General features: G+C 39.4%; 1 protein-coding gene across 1 annotated transcript; it reads right to left on the bottom strand.

Moving 5' to 3' along the window:
- Positions 1-6034: 6034 nt before the first annotated feature.
- On the bottom strand, positions 6035-12615 carry kcnj12b (potassium inwardly rectifying channel subfamily J member 12b). Its single transcript, XM_038697420.1, has 2 exons — positions 12075-12615; positions 6035-8892 (listed from the first exon to the last, which is right to left on the bottom strand). Exon 2 carries the CDS (start codon positions 8762-8764, stop codon positions 7490-7492), a length of 1275 nt encoding a protein of 424 aa, XP_038553348.1. The 5' UTR covers positions 8765-8892; positions 12075-12615; the 3' UTR covers positions 6035-7489.
- Between the last annotated feature and the right edge of the window lie 7408 nt (positions 12616-20023).

Genomic DNA, 20023 nt, shown 5'->3' with positions numbered 1-20023 from the left:
ATATCAGTTTCAGATTTTCCCAGTCAGGGCAGTTTTTCCAACCATCCATCTTCCATTCACAAGTTCACATCTCTAACCTTTAAGCTGTCCACACTCCTCAAAAGAATAACATGATAGTGCTGTAGTTATCTAATTTTGCTTTGAATGGAAAGGGAAACTGCAATATGATATCAAGAAGATGCTAAGACTGTTTTCCACATCTTGTTCTGTCCTGATGAGATGTCACGTCCCCCGGCCAAGAACGACAGCACTCAAGGCTTATTTCCAGCCAATCTTCAACTTTTCCCTGCACACTGACCGATTCTAACCAACATTTCTTTACATCCGATTACTTCCTAGATGGGTGGTTACATTCCTGTTAGAAACACATCAGGCCAAAGCAAACATTCTTTTCAACATCGAGACATCAAATTCACATTTTTAGCTTATCTATGATCAGTGTTGGGGAGAAACTAGTCACATTTAATTTAGTTATTTAATTTAATTACAAAAGAAAGGTAACTGTAACCTGTTACAGTTACTGGGGAAAATATATTATGAAATTACAGTTACTTATGAAAATGTTATAAAATGATTACTTGGGAGTTGCATCTCAATCTCTCTCTAAAAAGCTAGGCTATGTTGAATAATGTTAATTTTGTTGCTTTGCATGTTTTTCACATGCACAATGTCTTCTTTTGCCATTTCCAGCCACTTAGTGAAGTTTGATGCTATTCTGAGGCTATTGATTGGTTCACATGTTTGAATTTGCGGCGCCACCCATCTGCAATAACCATGTTCTATTAAAACTGCATTAGAAAGACATCATTTTCATCTACAGCTTTTTATCTAGACTTTCCTTTGGCGTTCTTTTTTGGTGAGTCCATTGGCCTTGATTTAACCGGAGAACTAAATGTCCAAACAAAATGAATATTTATAAACATACTCTCATTGGCCATTTTATTAGGTACACTTTGCTTGTACCAGGCTGTAACTGCCTTAATTCTTCATCGCATACTTTCAACAAGGTGTTGGAAGCATTCCTCAGAGACTTTAGTCCATATTGACATGATAGCATCACGCAGTTGCTGCAGATTTGTCGGCTGCACATCCATGATGCAAATCTCCTGTTCCACCACATCCCAAAGGTGCTCTATTGAATTGAGATCTGGTGACTGTGGAGGCCATTGGAGTGCAGTGAAATCATTGTCATGTTCAAGAAACCAGTTTGAAATGATTTGAGCTTTGTGACATGGTGCATTATCCTGCTGGAAGTGGCCATCAGAAGATGGGTACACTGTGGCCATAAAGGGATGGACATGGTCAGCAACAATACTGAGGCAGGGTGTCGCGTTTAAACGATGCTCAGCTGGTACTAAGGGGCCCAAAGTGTGCCAAGAAAACCTCCCCACACCATTACACCACCACCACCAGCCTGAAACGTTGATACAAGTCAGGATAGATCCATATTTTCATGTTGTTCATGCCAAATTCTGACCCTACCATCTGAATGTCGCAGCTAAAATGGAGACTCATCAGATCAGGCAACATTTTTCCAATCATCTCTTGTCTAATTTTGGTGAGCCTGTGTGAATTGTAGCCTCATTTTCCTGTTCTTGGCTGACAGGAGTGGCACCCGGTGTGGTCTTCTGCTGCTGTAGCCCATGTGCTTCAAGGTTCGACATGTTGTGCATCAGAGATGGTATTCTGCATACCTTGATTGTAATGAGTCACTGTCATCTCAAACCAGACAAACTTCAGCAAGTTGTCTTGACCATGTCTATATGCCTAAATGCATTTAGTCGCTGCCATGTGATTGGCTGATTAGCTATTTGTGTTAACAAGCAATTGAACAGGTGTACCAGGTGAGTGTATATACAATCAAACGATCAAAAACAATACTTTGTTGTCTTGTTTCAGATGTGAAACTTTTTCATCCATCAGTGGCAAAAACTAGCTTTATAGTGACAACGTTGACATTGTCTTAGTCAGAACTGATTGTAGAAAATGCAGAAACAATATGATTCAGTCCTAACATGTCTGGAGTTGTGGCTTTAGGAAAGGAAGTGCAGCTGTTGCATCGTGTTACTTTTTTCCACCCTCCTCCTCCTCCTCCTCCTCCTCCTCCTCCTGGCAGCTGAGGGAAACCAGCAAAGAATAGAGCTGCTGCAATTAAGGCTGAATTTGCCTTTCAACAGCCCACTCTGCATGTTGGAAGACTGACCCTCCACAGCTTCTCATCCTCCAACACTGCAGAGTGGGTGGGAAGCATCCCAGTTTATTCTCAGTGCTCCTTCCATCATACAGCCCTCTCAAAGTGAGAATTTATACATTAATTTGGCTGTTTATTCTGTTAAATGTCACTGCGATGAGACTTGCCAAAACAGTTAATCTCACACACCCACTCTTTAGATCGTCAGCGGACAGGTCATATCAAATGGTAATTGAATAAAACCAGATAAACATTAAGCTTGGATAGACATAACACAAACACACAGACACTAAAATAGAGGTAGAATATTTGAACCATTTCCCATAAGTAAAAACTTTGATTATTCTATTGAAAAAGAGGTTAAGAAAGTGAAAACAACCTGTTTCACTATAGTCATAATATAGCAACAATGGTTCTGGTCAAGTATTTCAGGTATTCATTTTTTTGTAAACCTTTCTAAACCAAAAAATGTCAGCTGATCAGCGTGCCTGTGTGCACACAACCTCTTTTCCAGTGTTCAAGGGTACAGGGCAGTGAAATCAAGCGAGACTGCCAAGTCTGGTCTGTACATATGCAAAGACATGCCTGATTGGTTGCATAAGAGTGAAAGAAGAAACCTCTGACCCCCAACCAGATACCGTCCTACCAAATCACAGCTATAAATTACAGTCCATTCCTCTGTGTTTATCAAACAGCTGGCTCCCACTTTCCCTCCCCACTCCACTTATTTGTTATAACCCCACAACAAATGCATTCTGTAGATGCTGATTGTAAAACCATCCCTGTACTGACTGTCTATCATGAAGGACAAAAGAAATGGTTGGCTTTATGAGATATATTTTATTTTGGTAATCAACAGGAGAATTTTGTTATTTATCTGTCAATTTATAAATTTCGGTCTCACACAGCAAACTAAAACCCTTTGATGAGAAAACAAGGGGCAGTCAAGATGGCTTCAAATGCAATTAGTGGAAGACAAGAAGAGGTCAAAGTCGTTCAGTTCAGTAGACATTTCAGCCCATCAAGAGAGTATTTCCAGTTTCTTGCTTTTCTCAAGAAACATATGATATTAACACTGATTTCTTCTTAGTGTCTATTCAGCCAGAAAAAAACAGAGAATAAATAAAAGTATTTACAGTAACGGCCTGACAAATGTCCAAGTTAGAGTTCCTCCCTCTTAATTTACATGCAGGAAGTCCTTGGCTCTGCCGTCAGCAAAATGGCGGTGGAACCACCATTTGTTTTCTAGAGCAAGCATAGAGTGATATTTTCAGCACAATTCAGCAAGATACAAGCACAGATGTGTTAAATAAATTTGCTGAAATGGCAGTCAGGTGTGCATGTTAACCCACATGGAGCTTTTAGTTGAAAAACTGTGGAGGGAAGACTAATTCATCTCACATGGGTTAACAGTGGTGACCTAATATCTTTATTACTTGTCCTAATAATAAAAGAAAAGAAGAATGAAAGAATAACACCGCTGGCCAAGAACATTGAAAAACAGCTGTTTTAGGACATCAGTCAATACTAGAACCAAATTAATATATAAAGTGCCTCTATCAAAGGTTTATTTAGAGGATGATCACTTTACCAAAACACCTAATTAATTTGTTATCTGCAGCAGTGTGTGTGATCCGCTGCAACATGAGCAGGTCAGGCTGAAACTAGGACGCTCATTGTCTTCCCTCAAAGCTGTTCATGTGAAACACATGCTTTTGATTAAGCCAATGTTTATTGATAGCCTGCTGGGCTGCTGTTTTTTTCACATTAATGTAACTTTAATAACATACAAAGAGATTTCTCAGGGTTTGGTTGGATTTGTTTAAACTGATTTCCACATAGACATTTTTTTATTGTGACATAATTTCACTCACATAATCACACTCATTTCTTTTTCAACTTCATGGTTTAGTTTTTAAATTGTATGATAAAATTACATTGTGATGACACTGTAATGCATTTGAATCAGAGTTCAAGCTTGTTGAAACGTCCTAATTTTTACTAAAATCTATTTTGCATGAGTGATGTCAGAACACTAAAAGTAAGAAACATGTCCCATGAACATCTAAAACATTCAAGAGTCATTATAAGTTGGCTTTATGTTGACATTCAAGCAAGTGAAGAGATATTCTTTGTACTGTATTTCAGTGTCAGGGCTTCCCTTTTGTCAATATTTGTTTTTTGGATTTAGCGTTTTAGCTTAATATAGAGCTCAGATGTGATACAGTATTACTCCACTCTGTCTCCCACGGGTCATGCATGTGACAGGGTTTAATTTCAGATGACTTTAATTAGACCCTTCTATTGCCTGTGGGGACCTTCCAAAATTGTGTCAAATCTTGGGTAACCAACATGTGAGGGGTTACAGTTAGATTCTTGCAGAGTTTTTATGTCTTGAGGTTAATAATAATAATAATGTCATACTTTATTGTCACATACACATACATGTTGCGAAATTCGTCTTCTGTATTTAACCCATCTCTCAAGGGAGCAGTGGGCAGCCACGATGCATCGCCCGGGGACCAACTCCAGATCTTTACCAGTGTCTGGTCAATAATACTGACAGGAAAACCCAACATGTTTTGATGGTGGAGGAAACCGGATCTGTAAAATACAGAGACAGTGCACAGCTGTATTTTTATTTCCCTTTAGAACACATATTGCATCTGAGAAGAATTGACTAATTCATTTCAATTCACCATTTGCTCCATGCCCAACCAGAAATTATGCAGCCATAGCTTTTCAACTCTATTTAGGCACGGCAGGCCTGTCAAGCTCTGGATTTCTTTAAATGTGTTTTGCCCTCTCGAAATTAACCATTCACATTAGCTACTTAACCAGATTAACACTAACATTTCCATCTTGCTAACTTTATCTGCAGTAGTTAGAGTGTTACTTCCAAGCCCAGCAGCATCTCAAACTACATTATTTTGTGCGGGTTTACAGGTTGTGTAAAAAACAAAAATAACCTTGGAGTATAGGCTAATATTAGCAGTCTTGTCCTGCTGTTTATTGGATTTGGGTTAATTTACACTCCAGCAATGTCCGTTCAACATTATCTGAGATAATGTGATTAGTCCTGATCCTAAGAGACTTTTCTCTTGAAAAGTCAAAATTGAAACATACAGTACTACTTATATAATAATAAGAACAATGAAGCCCAAACCTCTGTCTTGCCTGTATTAGCATATGTAAGCTAAGCACAACAAGCTAAACAGGGTTTACATTTTTTCTTATCATAGTCATAATACAAGGAGTATCACTCTACTGTAATACAAAAACAATGATGATTCCATAAAAAAATAATAGAACAATGACTGCCCAGTATTATATTAATGAACAAAAAGGCCTTGTGTGAATGTTGAAAATCCTAGCATAACCTGCGTAACCAGCGCATTTTGACTCACAGAGTCTTCATTAGGGTATAAAGTGCAATGAGGGCAGGAGTTTAATTGAAAACTCATAAAGTGGTCATAGGACTGCCAACCAATGGCATGGATTTACACAGATAGCATACTGGACAGCAATTGTTCTTTTATTTATTTTTTCATTAGTATTACCAATACCACTGTTTTTGACCCAGTGCAGCACACCCTATTCTGTTTCAGTGCTGTTTCTTTATTTCCAGGTTTTCTACATGAATCATTGACTGGTGAGGACGCTAACTTTTTGCCTGGGACCTGTTAGCTACATACCCTAGAGATAACGTAATTAATAGAGCACCAGTCAAACCTCTAATGGTGGAAAACTTTACAAATATGGCATTTATGTTTGTTTCATGTAGCCTATTCATTTGAGGAAGGTTACAGTTTCCTCATCTCTCCACACACATCTGATGTTTTCATCTGCCACTTTTTTAGTCCTGAGTGGAGCAGAAGCATCGTGTTTAATTGACATGTTTCATGTACATGATTTATTTGCTATGTCTGTTAAAGCTGCAGTCAGTAACAACTGAACATACAATGCAAAACCTTCTGCTTCTCTCTCTGCTGTTCGTAACACTCCACTAAGCCCCTCCCTCCAAAGGACCCAGTTGCCCTGCAAAACCACATTCCACGTAGGGCTTGTTCTCCATGGCAAGAGTCTCGCAAAGACCCTGATCCCTCTTGCTTCGGGTCATCTTCTCAAAGATGCCCCTCCAGCACCCAGGGCAGAGCGCCCCAGGCTTCAGAGGCAGCTGCAACAATGTCTAACAGCAGGATGAGAGGTTAGTACTCCACTACCACCTCTCAAAGGTTATTCCCCACTGTTTGTCATCATGCCTCTTTGCCACTCATTGATACAAGCGCCATGGCATCGAACACAATGAGCCCGAAGCTCTGTGCGGATCCATGATACGTTCAGACACAGGTTTTTTACTATAGGCTGTTGTTGGAAAAGGAGGGATGGGCAGTTTTTTCATTGTTGGTTGTTTCTCAGACATTGTGTTTGCAAAACCTTTGAAGCCACGTTGAAGATTTTGAGCTTGACTGAGAGCATGTATGAGGAAAGGGGCTGCACAGCTTGTGCACAAGAATTGACTCACACTGGGTTAGAGACTCCTTCTGGCTCTGTTTCACCTCAGACAAGAAGAAGAAGAGAAGAAGAGTTTTTTTATGTTGGTTGTGATTGAAAATGCACATAAAAGCAGATGTTTCTGGTAAACTTTAGGGAAAGAAACTACATAGGCTCTTCTTAACTTCTACTCAGGTCAAATGTTTCTCACTGGCTGAAATATAAAGACAGATGATTAGTTTCCCCTTTTAGTATGCATAAATGACATCTGATGCACCATCAAGTGAGTTTTCCCTTTTTGTGATGAAATCTTTATAACTAACTTGTCGTGTGTTTCCCATGCAGTCCAGTCAACTAACCAAGTCATCAACTGACATTGTATAAATATAAGTGTGAGTGTGAGTATTTAGTCTTATTGTTCACTGTTGAACAATTCAACTCAGCTGTAAATGGTATATTTGAGGACTGTGAACAGCGCCTATAGATAAAACTATGAAACATTTCTCAAAATATTCATAGAAAATGCTGCTGTCATGCATTTTATTACTAGCATCATCTGCAAATCGAAAGAGTTTTGCTTGCATTTGATAAAGCTCCATAACCATCTCAGGGAAGCAAAAAAGTGAATCCAAAGAGAAATGTGGTGAGTTGCATCCTTGCTTGTACGATGGAGATCAGTACTGCTCTTACTCCATCTGCAGCAGAAATGTCTGTAGTGGCGTCCTCGTGTCAGTAGAATGACAGTCACAGGGCTCTTGCATTGCTCTGCATCCAAAAACAATCAAAACAAGCAACAGCCAAAGGTTAAATCTCTGATTCTTTACGGGAGGAAATTTGTTCATGTCCAGGAGTGGCTTGCTCGTTTACTAGCTCCGATGAACACTTTTTGTCTTTCTCCTCATCTCCCTCCTCCTCCTCATCTCTGCTGATGAAGGCCAGCTCGTTCTCATAGCAGAAGGAGTTGGCGCCAGATGTTGGGAATTTTCTCTCCTCCATGTCCTTGGCGCTGCACCTGGGGGTGGATGGTACTTCGAATGTTTTGTGAAAGTAGGCGTAATCTATCCTGTACTGGCTTTTCTCCTCAAAGATTACAGGCTCAAAGCGGTGACCCCACAGGATCTCTGAGGGCAGGTAAGAGCTGCGTGCCTGCGTCGTCATGGCTGTGGCCTCCACCAACCCCTCAAGTATAATTACTATCTCAAAGTCAGACGTTTCAAGATCTTGCTTACTGATGCCAAACAGTGGACTTTCTTCATCAATCTCATGTATGACAGTGAGGGGTGCAACCAGAAACAGGCGGTCCGTGCCTTTGTCATAGCCTACGTTCATGTCAAGCTGATCCAGGGGGATATATTCACCTTCCTCTGTGTAACGGGGCTTGACGAGCTGGGCTCTCACATGAGCTTCTACAATGTGGCTCTTCCTTAGATTAGCAACCCTAAACATGAGGCACAGCTTTCCATCACGCATAGCGATGACTGCGTTGTGGCTGAACAGTAGAGTCTCTGCTCGCTTCTTGGGCCGTGCCATCTTGGCCATGATGGCACCAATCATGAAGGCGTCGATGATGCAGCCCATGATGGACTGAAAGACCACCATGAAGACAGCAACCGGACATTCCTCTGTCACACAACGAGCTCCATATCCAATGGTTGTCTGGGTCTCAACAGAGAACAGGAAAGCTGCCACAAATGTGTTGACCTTAATGACACAAGGAACAAAACTGTCATCCTCTTCGGGGTGATCCATATCACCGTGTAGGAGGCCAATGACCCAGAATGCCAGGCCAAATGTTAGCCAGGACACCACAAACACCAGGCTAAATAGCAGGAACATGTATCGCCAGCGGATGTCCACACACGTTGTGAAAATGTCAGATATGTACCGCTGGGACTTCTCATCCATGTTTGAGAAATGGATGTTGCACTGGCCAGCCTTGCTGACAAATCGGCTGTGGTATTTGCGTCTTGTGTGAATCTTGCCATTTCCGAAGCTACCCACAGCAGGCATGGTATTTAGCCTCAGGCCTACTTCTTCAGAGGACACGAAGCTGTGGTGGTGGGCCCTTCCCACACTCATGCCTCAGTGGGGCACAGCCACGTAGCTTCACACTATCAGCCCAGCTCATACAAAACTGACCAGGCTCACAGGAAGTGCACAGCTCTGTTCAAAACTGGAGTGGAGAGGTGTGCCACAAAAGTTGTTTCCTGGAATGCAAGGGCAGGTAAAATATTAACATACAACATTATCTATTATCTGCCAGTATTATCACTGTATTACAGTACAGGTATGTGATATACGTATTTGCCTTAGCAATAAAATAAACGTGACGCTAATTTTGGTCTCAGTAGAGACAAAACTGGACAAAAACAATGAACATGACACTTCCACATACATTTTCCCTTACGTAACTTCATCTCTAACGTAACTTACGTAACTTTATCTCTTATTTTACTTATTGAGGACGGACTTCTGCTACTTATGATGTTCTTAAACATACAGTATCTAGACTTCTCTCAGGTGTTGCTCACTGTCAACTCAAATAGTTTAGAATCTGGTTTCTAATAATAGCTGCTGGTTTACAAAGCTTTCCCAGCCAAACACGATGTATTTTCACTTAATCATTTCCCACTGTTGATTTAGTAACAACTATTTTGATTGTTTTTACTCTCAATAGAGAAAGAATCATTGATGAATGTAACATGGAGGTGATAAAGTTATACATATATTTTCAAACTGCTTTCTATGTTGAAAATGTGGTTCAAGGTAATATAATTAATCTTCCTTTAAAAATACTAGTTAACCTACTACTTTTCTTTTGTGATTTATCCTGCCACAGCCTACATTTGATTGTCTGTCCTACCTCTCTTTCTCTTGTGCTCTATTGGAAATACTCTGGTATATACAATACATGTTTCTCTGATCAACAAGGTACAGAAATAGCCAGCTAATCCAATGCCCTGCCATTTTATGTGACGTATCTTCTGTTTCCTCCAGCTGGCACAGCTATTAGAGTCATTGGAGTTCTGAGATGAGGCTGTGTGATTCCCCTGTGAGGCTGAACTGGAAAATAATATGGGCTGAAAAAGACGGGGCAGAAAATTGTGGATCGTAAATGAGATAGCCTCAGATACAAATGGTTTGCTGGTCGGAACGGTCGATGGCATAAAATGGAAAAAAATAGAATAAAAAAGGGGGAACTGTGTCCTAATCGGTCCCAACTGTAGCTTGTGTTGATGGAAGAAATGAAAGTCGTTATATGATTTCCAGTAAATTGTGCGACATGAAGTTTTTTCCAACCTGTACTGGTAGAGCAAGCACTAGTATTAGACATTATGTCTTAAGAAAGGCTTTTTCAAATTGTAGCTATTTTATATATATATCATATATAGCTATTATATATACAAACAATTATATATTGTTTGTGTCCCATCTAAAGAGGCTTAGAAATTACCTTTAATCTTATAAATATATATATCTTCTTCTCTCCATTTAAAGTATCATTATTTTTTTTAATTCTTTATACAAACTTTAATGGACCAAATGTACTGTAGATTTATCACATGTGATCACATATTTTGGGGAGATCCGGCCAGTCTCCAATAAATTCAGTGAAAAACCTTCCAAACATCCTGTTTCACACAGGAACACTTTACACCTGTGATCCCAGGGCATTATTAGAAACAGGTTTATAGGCCTACTGCTTGAATATTTTGGAGTCGGGAGTAGTTGGTCTATTAGTGTTTTAGTCTAGATAACTTTGTGATAAACAAAGTTTACAGCCATGTTAGTGTGTTTTTAAGGTTTGATGTTGCTTATGTTTATTTGTTGTTGTCGGGTTTTTTGTTGTTGTTTTGTTTTTTTTACAGTTTTTATGGTGATTATTTTTAACAATTTTACTCCTGTGAAGAACTTTGTGACCTTGCTATGTGAAAGTAAATCAACTTTACTTCCTTAGTGGTTCTTTGAGGCTGCATTTAGGCACAGTTGTGCTTTAGCTAAATGCTAACATCAACATGCAAAAATGCCCACAATGCTAACATGTTTAGCATAGCAGGTATGATGTTTACCATGTCACTACGTTAGTTTAGTATGATAGCATGCTAACGTTTGCTGATCGGCAATAAAAACAAAGTACAGCTGATGGGAATGTTATTAGATTTGCAAATAATTTGGTTACAAACCAAAGGTATTGACATTTTGAACTAATAATACTGCTATATGAAAAGTTAAGTGTACACATTCATATCCTCTGCTCAGTCAGTAGGATTCATCTTCTTAGAACAGTAAATATCTGCAATGTCATGGCAATCTATCCAATAGATATTTCAGTCTGGACCAAAGTGGTAGACCAACAGACGGCTGGACAGCCATCCCTGGAGCCACACCACTAGCATGGCTAAAAATCAAATTTCATATATTTACATTTGGATTAAAGACATCGAAAGCCTTCAGCACTGAGTGATATCCATATAATTTCAGTTGTTATGAGAGATGTGGTTTCACTGATGTCCAGCTGTTCTGATTCTTATATCATTATTTTATTAATTCACTGACACTAATGGAACTTCACTCATTTCAAGTCATAAAATAAGACACTGCCACACCATCACACTGCAGCCTCGAGGGACCCAGAGGAAAGCACTTCAACTACAGGTCAGCACAAGGTGACATGTTGGGCAGCAACTGGCTGTGACATGTTTACAGTTGCCTTTTAGATACTTTCTATCGTGGTTGATTTTGATTATATCACTGGTCTTTTAGGATATCTGAGTACACACAAGACCTCAGCTCAGACAAACATGGTAGAAATCTTTCAGATGATTGGTAGAGGCAAAATGCACCTAAACACCAAACAATGTTATAAAGCAACTGGGATTTCATTTTTAATAAAACTTCGAAATGGGGTCATAAAGGCTGCTGTGCAGGTGTCCGCAGCAGGGGTACTCTATAGTTATGGATAGATGGACATTAATACCCTGCATACAACAGAACAGGTATGTAACAAAACAGCAGGTAATCAAAAAGTAGATGACAAATTAAAGGAGTACAGACTCCAGGAAGGATACTGATAACAATGAATCTGAAGTGTTTGTGTATGCATGTTTTACGTAGTAGCTGTTGTTTCTCAATGCTCTAGTTGCTAGGAAGCAGAATATTGAGTGTCCGAAGGATATTAATATCTAATATTCAATGTGACTGCTCCTCAGTTCTCACACGAGCCACACTCTGCCTGCTGGGCTGTGATCTTAGTGCCGGAGCAGAAATTAGTCTATTTCTCTGCTAACGGTTCTCAGGATAGAAATTGTTCTCACTGAGAATATATATATGTATACATTTGAATTGAACAATGAGAGACAGTTTTCTGTCTAAAACATAAGCAGCTTACCTTGTGTGCAAGTGTTCCCAATAAATGTTGATTTACAGCTTTCCTTTTCTTCCTGTCTTTTAGCCAAACTGCTGCATGTTTCTTCTCGGGCTCTCTTCAACTCCTCTCTTCTGTTATGGGTAGAACCACTCTATTCTCCTGAGGCACAAAATTAAATGGCCGCAGACTACCATCATGTCTATGTCTACTAGTTTTAGCACATCACTTTCTCCAGTCAATGCGGAGAGCACTTACTCTTACTGTCAAGTCCTCCAAAGTTACTGCTTGATCGAGTGATTTTAGTGAGGCACTGAAGTCATAATTTGGACCCTCAAAATAGCACCACGACTTGATCACAGGCAAATTAAATGTCCGGCTAGGGCTCACATGGCCTGAAGGGTCCAATCCAATCAAAAAATCACTTCCTCAAAGCTTATTTTAGAGTCATGGGCAGTCGACAGTCTCACACTTTCTTGGTATATCTGCTATCTGATCTTGTTCTGCTGCAGATCCCACTCTGTATCCCACATCTAGTGAACTATTGCTCACTGCTCAGCTCTCGTCCTCCCCCTCCCTTTCACGGTGTCACTGTAGATACTTGGCATTTGTAGACTGCGTGCTCTTCCCCTACCAAGTGTTGCACCAGTGCTGGTCAGCAATGCTCAGAGTCGACAGCAACTGGTTTATTCAGGACTGATGTCTACTAGAGAGACCAAATACATATATTTGTTAAACTGGCGTGTCTAGGTTTGATTAGGCTAAATGATTTTTCCCAGAAATTATTTCTTATTCTGTGACACTTTTGCTTGACAGAATGGACTTCACTGCTGTGTAGAGTGACATTTCTTTACAACATCTCGTTCTTTCAGAAAAGCCAAAGAAAAAGTGAACAGAAAAAGATATTATTGGGCCAGATGTAAAATCTATCCATTACGTAGGCATCTATGGAAATAAACAAGGGATTCACATATGTAATTTACTGCCATACTTTGCGAATTTTCTTTATTTTCTAACTAAAACCAAACAGATCATGGAGCAAGGCAGCTTCTGTTGAACGTGTTGAACTAAAAAAAAAAAGGCCATGTAGGCAGTTTTTTGCTGAACATCACTCACCTGTCTTATGTGTGTGTGCATGCCTGGATGAAGTTGTTCCCTTCATTAGTTGTAAACCAAGACTATGAGCCTATAGGCATGTTAATGGATTTGTGATATATATGCACAGTGGTGCTTTGAGCTAAAAGTCATCATGCTCATGTTAAGCAGGTGTAATGTTTACCACATTAACCCAACTGCATTTTAGCTTGCTATTTGCTGCTTAGCATTAAACTCAAAGCACAGCTGAGGATGATGGGAATGTCAGTAGTTTTGCAAGTATTTGTTCATAAATCAAAGTATCATGCAAACTGAATTTTTGACTTATTGTTGGCGCTAGATAAAAAGTCAGGATCACCAAAGTCATTAGGGTATATCGTCTATGAACTATGAATGTCTGTGCCACATTTTGTGCCAATACATGTAGTAAAAAGTGAGAATAATTGAAATGACCTACTAATGGCTCTAGAGAAAAAGTCAGAAATCATCCAAAGTCATTAGGGTTCATGACACTATGATACACATACATGATATCTCTACCAAATTTCAAGGCAATCCATCCAATAGTTGTTGAAATATTAACTAACAAAAATGTAAATCCCCTCATCCTAAGGCCATGCTGCTAGCATGACTTTAAAGAAAGTGTATACAGTAGCGTGACAGATATTTCACTATGGACCAAAGAATAAGACAGACACACTTTCACAGTCACTCAGTATGTCTGTGCAACATAATTAATTTCCAAACACCTCAGATTAACATTTACAACACATCTGAAGGTGGGTTTTAACAGCCTACCTTCACACTGCTTTGCCCAGGAGTCTGGAATCTCTTCGCGTGAGTTTCACAGGACAGAAATATGATCAGTAGTTTCTGGACTGGCCTGACCCAGATTCACTAGAGACCATCATAGAGCAGCGAGATGGATGGAAGGTGTGTATGGCAATATGACGACCTCCAAGGAAGCTAAGCCATGGTGGTCTGGGTATCAGTTTTCTAATTATAATAGGAAATGATATTTGACCTGCTGGATCTGTGTGCAGCAAGACTAGTGTATCTTCATATCTTTTCAGGGGGACAAACATACACATTTGCCTAACATGCAAGATAAGATAATGCAAGTAAGATATGATATTTTTAAAGCAATGTTTATGGATAGTGTTTTTGGTTTCTGTATATCAAAGTAATGTGAACATTTGTGAGGAGTTGACAAGATTCTGTTGAAAGACAGGAAGAGACATCACACTGCATATTTTTCACATTCTGTTTATCTAAACGGTGGGGGCATTTTTTTCACAGCATGAGTAACACTGACTGTTTACAAGACAAATCAGATAAATACTGAATAAAATCTTTAGCAGAAAATGTACTGAATGTAACATTTGGAAGGCTATAACTGTAAATAAATGATAAACCTTTTTCAAAGCACATTTCACACCCTAAAATACAAGGCGGCTCCTGTGTGTGGGTGAGTGTGTGATTTGTAGCTTTACATCTACACTACGTTACTGTTACTATACTGCTGCTATGATGTCAGGCCTGTAAATGGGTTATGCGTTCAGTTTGGAGATTGCAGACCAGATGGGGATGTGAAGTGTACTATTGGGACAAAGAGCCGATAACTCGTACCCAGCGAGTTATTTAAAGGGCTGCCTCACTGCAGTAGGACAAAGTGGACCATGCTCGACCCCACTCAGGATTAGAGCTGCAGCGCTTGATCACACGTTGATCACCTTTCAGGTTATCAGCACACGTTCTCCTGATTCAGTTCAAGTGTGATGTCCTTTGTGGTTATCCCTGTGTGGTACAGAGGACCCCAGTCAGAGCACAGGATGTTTACTCAAAGCTCAGTCAGACATGAGCATAACTGGTTCTGGCAGGACACTCAGGATCAGGAGCATGGCAGGTACTCCTATTATACAACTGTGTAACCGTCTGTTTGGTTCAGTCTCACCAGCAGTCATGCTGTTCATGCTTACTTGCGGTGTGTTTCTGCACCTCCTGCTCATTGTTCTATTATCTATAGCTGTAGGACGTGGCCTGTAATTGCTGTTGGGAATAAAATCAATGTAATTGACCCATTTATCTGCTGTTAACTCCTGTGTTTCATCTTAATAGTACATGTAAAACCTTTGAGCAAGAGCTTGTAACTACTTTCAGTGGGGAGTAGTTTATTACCTCTGGAAAAAGTACACATGTTTTTAAAGAGCTACAATCACAGGCAAAGAGGTGCTGACCCACTGCTGAGTCCAAGAATAAATTTTGACATTTTAATTTTAACTGCTGTGTCTGAAAAGTATGCTCTAAGAAAAGTAGGAGTTTCTTATTTAGTGACCATGTCTTTATGAGCTTTGCTGGTGGATGTGACAGCAAGGAGAATCTTAAGGAGTTACCTGTTTGAAGAGTGACAATGAAAAACAAAATTTTTTATAACTTTCTTAACATTAGAACATGCAGAACAACATGAGCAAGCTTGTCTGCACCAATTCAAATACAACTGTGTTAAACGTAACAACATCTATTTTATCACACTAATGTTAGAGGCAGATGGCCGGCATCCTAAGTCTTTCTGAGTGTTTCCTGAGTTCTGCTCGAGGTTTCTACCTGTTAAAGGGGCATTATGTAATTTTCAGCGGAAACAAGCGCTGCGATTTTAAGATTGCAACCAGGTGTGTGCTCATACGCTTGAACTCATGAGCGAGCATAATCTGAAACACAACCGCTTTCACAAAAAGATCCCATAATAAACGCGGAAACACTGGCATGCAGGCTATGGATTTTCTCCAGACATGCTGAGTCTCAAGGAGGGACACCCCCCTCTTCCCTCTCAAATACTGTAAATCTTTGCACATGTAAATATTATTTAATTTCACATCATTGCACATATGTGGTATATTGCACATATTTGTTGTTTGTTGTTAAGTGTTAATTCATTATCATTCTATATTTTATATTTTGTCAATGTATATATATATATATTTCTACTTGTATTTATGTCAACTGTTAGCAACTGCTCAGCGCAAACCTGCAAGCTAACGTGACTATCTCCGTGTTTCTCCAGCCTTTCTGATGTTCACTGTGTTTTTACTCGACATCATCAAAATCTTGTTTGGTCTGACAGGCTTCAATAGCTGTGGCGTGCACAGGGCTACATTTTGACCAGGTGTCCTCAAATAAGAAGCAGAATAGTGGCTGTTCCAAGCAACAGAAAAAACAGGCGTGTGCTTCATTTCTAAGTGAGGTTAGAGCCATTGACAATAAGTCAGTGAAAATTTGATTAATTAATGAGTGATTTCATTGAAAAACTACATATTGGCCCTTTAAAAGTGACTTTTTGTTTGCCAGTGTCGCCAAGTGTTTGCTCATGGTGGTATTTGGGGTGTCTGTATACAAAAATTACGGTCTAAACTTTCTCTACATGAAAAGTGCAATGAGATCACTTATGTTATGAATTGGTGCTTTATAAATCGAATTGAATTGAAATACATTGACATTTAGCGACACAATGTTTTCAGCTGACATTAGTATTAGCACTTCAGCCATTAGACATTCCAGCTCCTTAATAACAAAGGGTAATATCTTACCCCAACAAGGTAATACTAGAATGATACCAATGTCAGAGTGAATAACCTGGTAATATTAATGAGGCTCTTGATAATGTTGGTGTCTAATTTCTGTGATTACTGTAATGTTATGACCTTGAGATTACCCTCCTGTTTTTTATTTTAAAAAAATAACTATGAATTTGAGGTGGAAAATCTGTCCCTGTTGTCATAGTAAACTGTATCTGTGCAATGATTAGAATGGAAAGCTTCATTCACGTAGCACGTAGGTTAAAAGGAATGGTGTTCCCCGGTATTCCCCTGTTGTTACCAAGGTATAACCCCCCTTATTACCTTGTTATACATCGTAAAGTGATACCACGTTCAATTACAGCAGCCCAGTGATTGATGTTTTTTTGTGTTTTTTTGCTAGAGGTACTGTAGAGATACTCTCTGTTGGCAGCCAACACCAACAAAAACAACCTACGGTGGGGAAGAGAGGCGTTGTGCACTGACCCAACAGAAAGAAATGCAGCATATAGACACAGGACTTTTTTAGGGAGCTGTTCACTAACCTTCCTGCTCCAGTTAGGGAATATGGTCCAGACCAACCTAATCAACATCCTGTCTCATAATAATAAAGTGTGCTCACCTCTGAAAAAGCACAGGGGGACCAGGTTGAATTTCAGGTCCCTCTTCCTGTGAGGCGACATCTGCATTCAGTAAAAAAAACTTTAATCAAACTGTTCTGTCATTCTAACTCATATAAACGTGAGTTTCTGTACCAACCAAACTTTGCTTGTTTGTTTCTGACACATTTTGCTGAAAGCACATACAAGAGTGGACTGTATCAAAGTGCTTCCCCAAATACCAATCAGCCTCATGTGTGTGCCTCCATGCCGAGGCTAGCGTTGCCAAACTGATGTCGGTGCTAAATTTATAGGTGAACAATGTAGGATTCATCCATTGTCATGGAAACACTGACAAATTTGAGTTTGAGCAAACAAATTGCATGTAGGTCACACGCCTCTGGACCTGATTTTGTAACACTATGATCTAAATCAAATTGGGGGGGTGGAGTCCTTGCAGCTCCTCCTCGCAGTTCACACCAATTTGCAAACACAAACACAGATCAGTATCACACATCAGAGGAAAAATAAGCAGAATTGTCATCCTGTCAGCTGTAGTGTGAATGCGACTTAAGTGTATCATCGGGAGAAGCTGGCTGTGCTCACTGATCAGGGCAGCCTCAGTGCTGGTTGCAGTAATTGATCTTTGCATGACTAAATGGGCCACTTATTTTTGCAGCCTGAGCAGGTGCACCAGTGTACTGATGTTTCTACATGAGCCGCTGATCAGTCATGAGGACCGGGAGCGTTTGTAGGCCAGCTTGAATCAGAACAAACCCTGCAGCTGCACACACACACACACACACACACTACACCACACACAAGGGAATGTAGAAACAAAAAGAGAAGTTTATATTTGAGATATTTCCTTTCTTTATTCTGTTTAACATGTTTTAACCACAGTAAATGTCACATTTAGTATTAGAAACACATGTAGAGGAAATAACAGTAAATGAGATTAAAGCCACGAGAGAGCTATTTCTTCTATGTTTCTCACGCTTGAAATTCTAATCACACTCAAACACTTCTGTGTGCATTAGCCCTTTAAAGTCAGTGTAGATTTCTTTCTATTTCTGAAGCAAGAGAAGTTCTTTAACATGATAATTTAGAGAGAAACAAATTGAAAAATCATACACATGACAAACTAATCTTAACTCATGGACACTGCAACTAATGATTATTTTCATTATCGATTCATCTGCCAATAATTCATTTTGATGGATTAGTGCTTATGTCTACAATTTGTCAGAGGATAATGAAAAAGGTCCATCTCAGTTTCCCAGAGCTCAAAGGGGCCTCTTCAAAACACTTGTTTAGTCCGAAACTCGAAGATATTCAATTTACAATTATATAAACAGAATAAAAATAATAATAATAATAATTCTTCCGATCACCTTGCAGATGAATAGTTTAAGATGACTATAAATTCCAGAGGTGCATAATTATATCCATGATGGATAATGTTAAGAGTCAGCTTTCCTCTCTCAAAGTGTCGGCTCATGTGAGTTTCACACGAAGGAGTCAAAGTGAAGGAAAGATGAGCATTGGTTTATAATGAGGTGCGATGTTCCTCTTTAGGAATATGACTCCAAGGAACAGAGCAACATTGAGATTAAGTCTTCTGCAAGGACACTGAGAGCTATGATTTATAATGTACACAGATATCTGGAGGGTTAAACATTTATTATTAAGGATCTATGTTTTCATAGAAACACACTCATAAAAGCTCTCCATGTAACATTATAGATAACTCTAGGTTTACACATATTAAGCATTCAGAGTTAACTGAGGAAATATCTATGAGTAATGTGATGCACGTAACTTAAATGTCAACAGCATGTTTAGCATTGGTAATAAAATGTCATTTAGATATGATTACAAAATGTTTGAGATCTCGATGCTGTGAAACCAGAGTTTCTTCTGATTCTTCTCCTTCTGTATGGCAATTGGTCTGATGTTGGAGGCTCTGCTGAAGTGTGTTGTCACTTGCAGGCTGTGCACAGACCTGATGCTCCACTAATACACCCACGTGAGAACGGCCATCAATGTTTTCCAGCACCAGACTCCTCATTAGCTGCCAGGCTCCAGAGTGCTCAGGTTCACACTGTCGCTGCATGTTGAGAAGGGCTCTTAGTTCAGCTTTCTGTTGACCAGATATCCAAGCCTCACACTGTGCAGATATCAACTCAGCTATATCAACACTGGGGACACTTTATTTTACTGTAAGTGGCAACATATCACATTTGCATATGGATGTCATGAGTTTGGCATGTTCTCCAAAAACTTAATCAGGCATAAACTTCCATATAAACTCTGTGGCCTGTTTTTTATAGGGGCATGAATGCATATGAGTAGATGTGACTAAGTGTTATGTATATTATGTTGTGTGAAAACACATCTACCTCTGGGACAATAAAGACTACATATCTTTACCGAATGCTACTGATAATAAGCCATTAATGCCATTCACACACTTTATAAGTTCTGCTGAATGTTTGTTTCCAACATTGCAGGCAGTTAATTACTGAAGCTCTCACAATCACATATTGTCAGAGGAAAACAAGGAAACATATGTGCAAATGTGCTTTTGTCTTTGGTTCCCAGACAAATAAGGTGCAACTACTTTATTGTCTGTCTTCACATAACTGAATGACGCCAGAGTACAAAATGTTCATACATTATGACTAATTTTTTCATATATCAATAA

This window comes from Micropterus salmoides, unplaced genomic scaffold (assembly GCF_014851395.1).
Source record: "Micropterus salmoides isolate LMB-PRFRI ecotype aquatic unplaced genomic scaffold, ASM1485139v1 Ms_hic_scaffold_10, whole genome shotgun sequence".
Taxonomy (NCBI): domain Eukaryota; kingdom Metazoa; phylum Chordata; class Actinopteri; order Centrarchiformes; family Centrarchidae; genus Micropterus; species Micropterus salmoides.
This window is presented reverse-complemented; position numbering and strand designations above follow the sequence as displayed.

Coding starts and splice junctions, on each gene's coding strand:
- kcnj12b (XM_038697420.1), bottom strand. CDS start 8,764: ATGAGTGTGGGAAGGGCCCACCACCACAGCTTCGTGTCCTCTGAAGAA.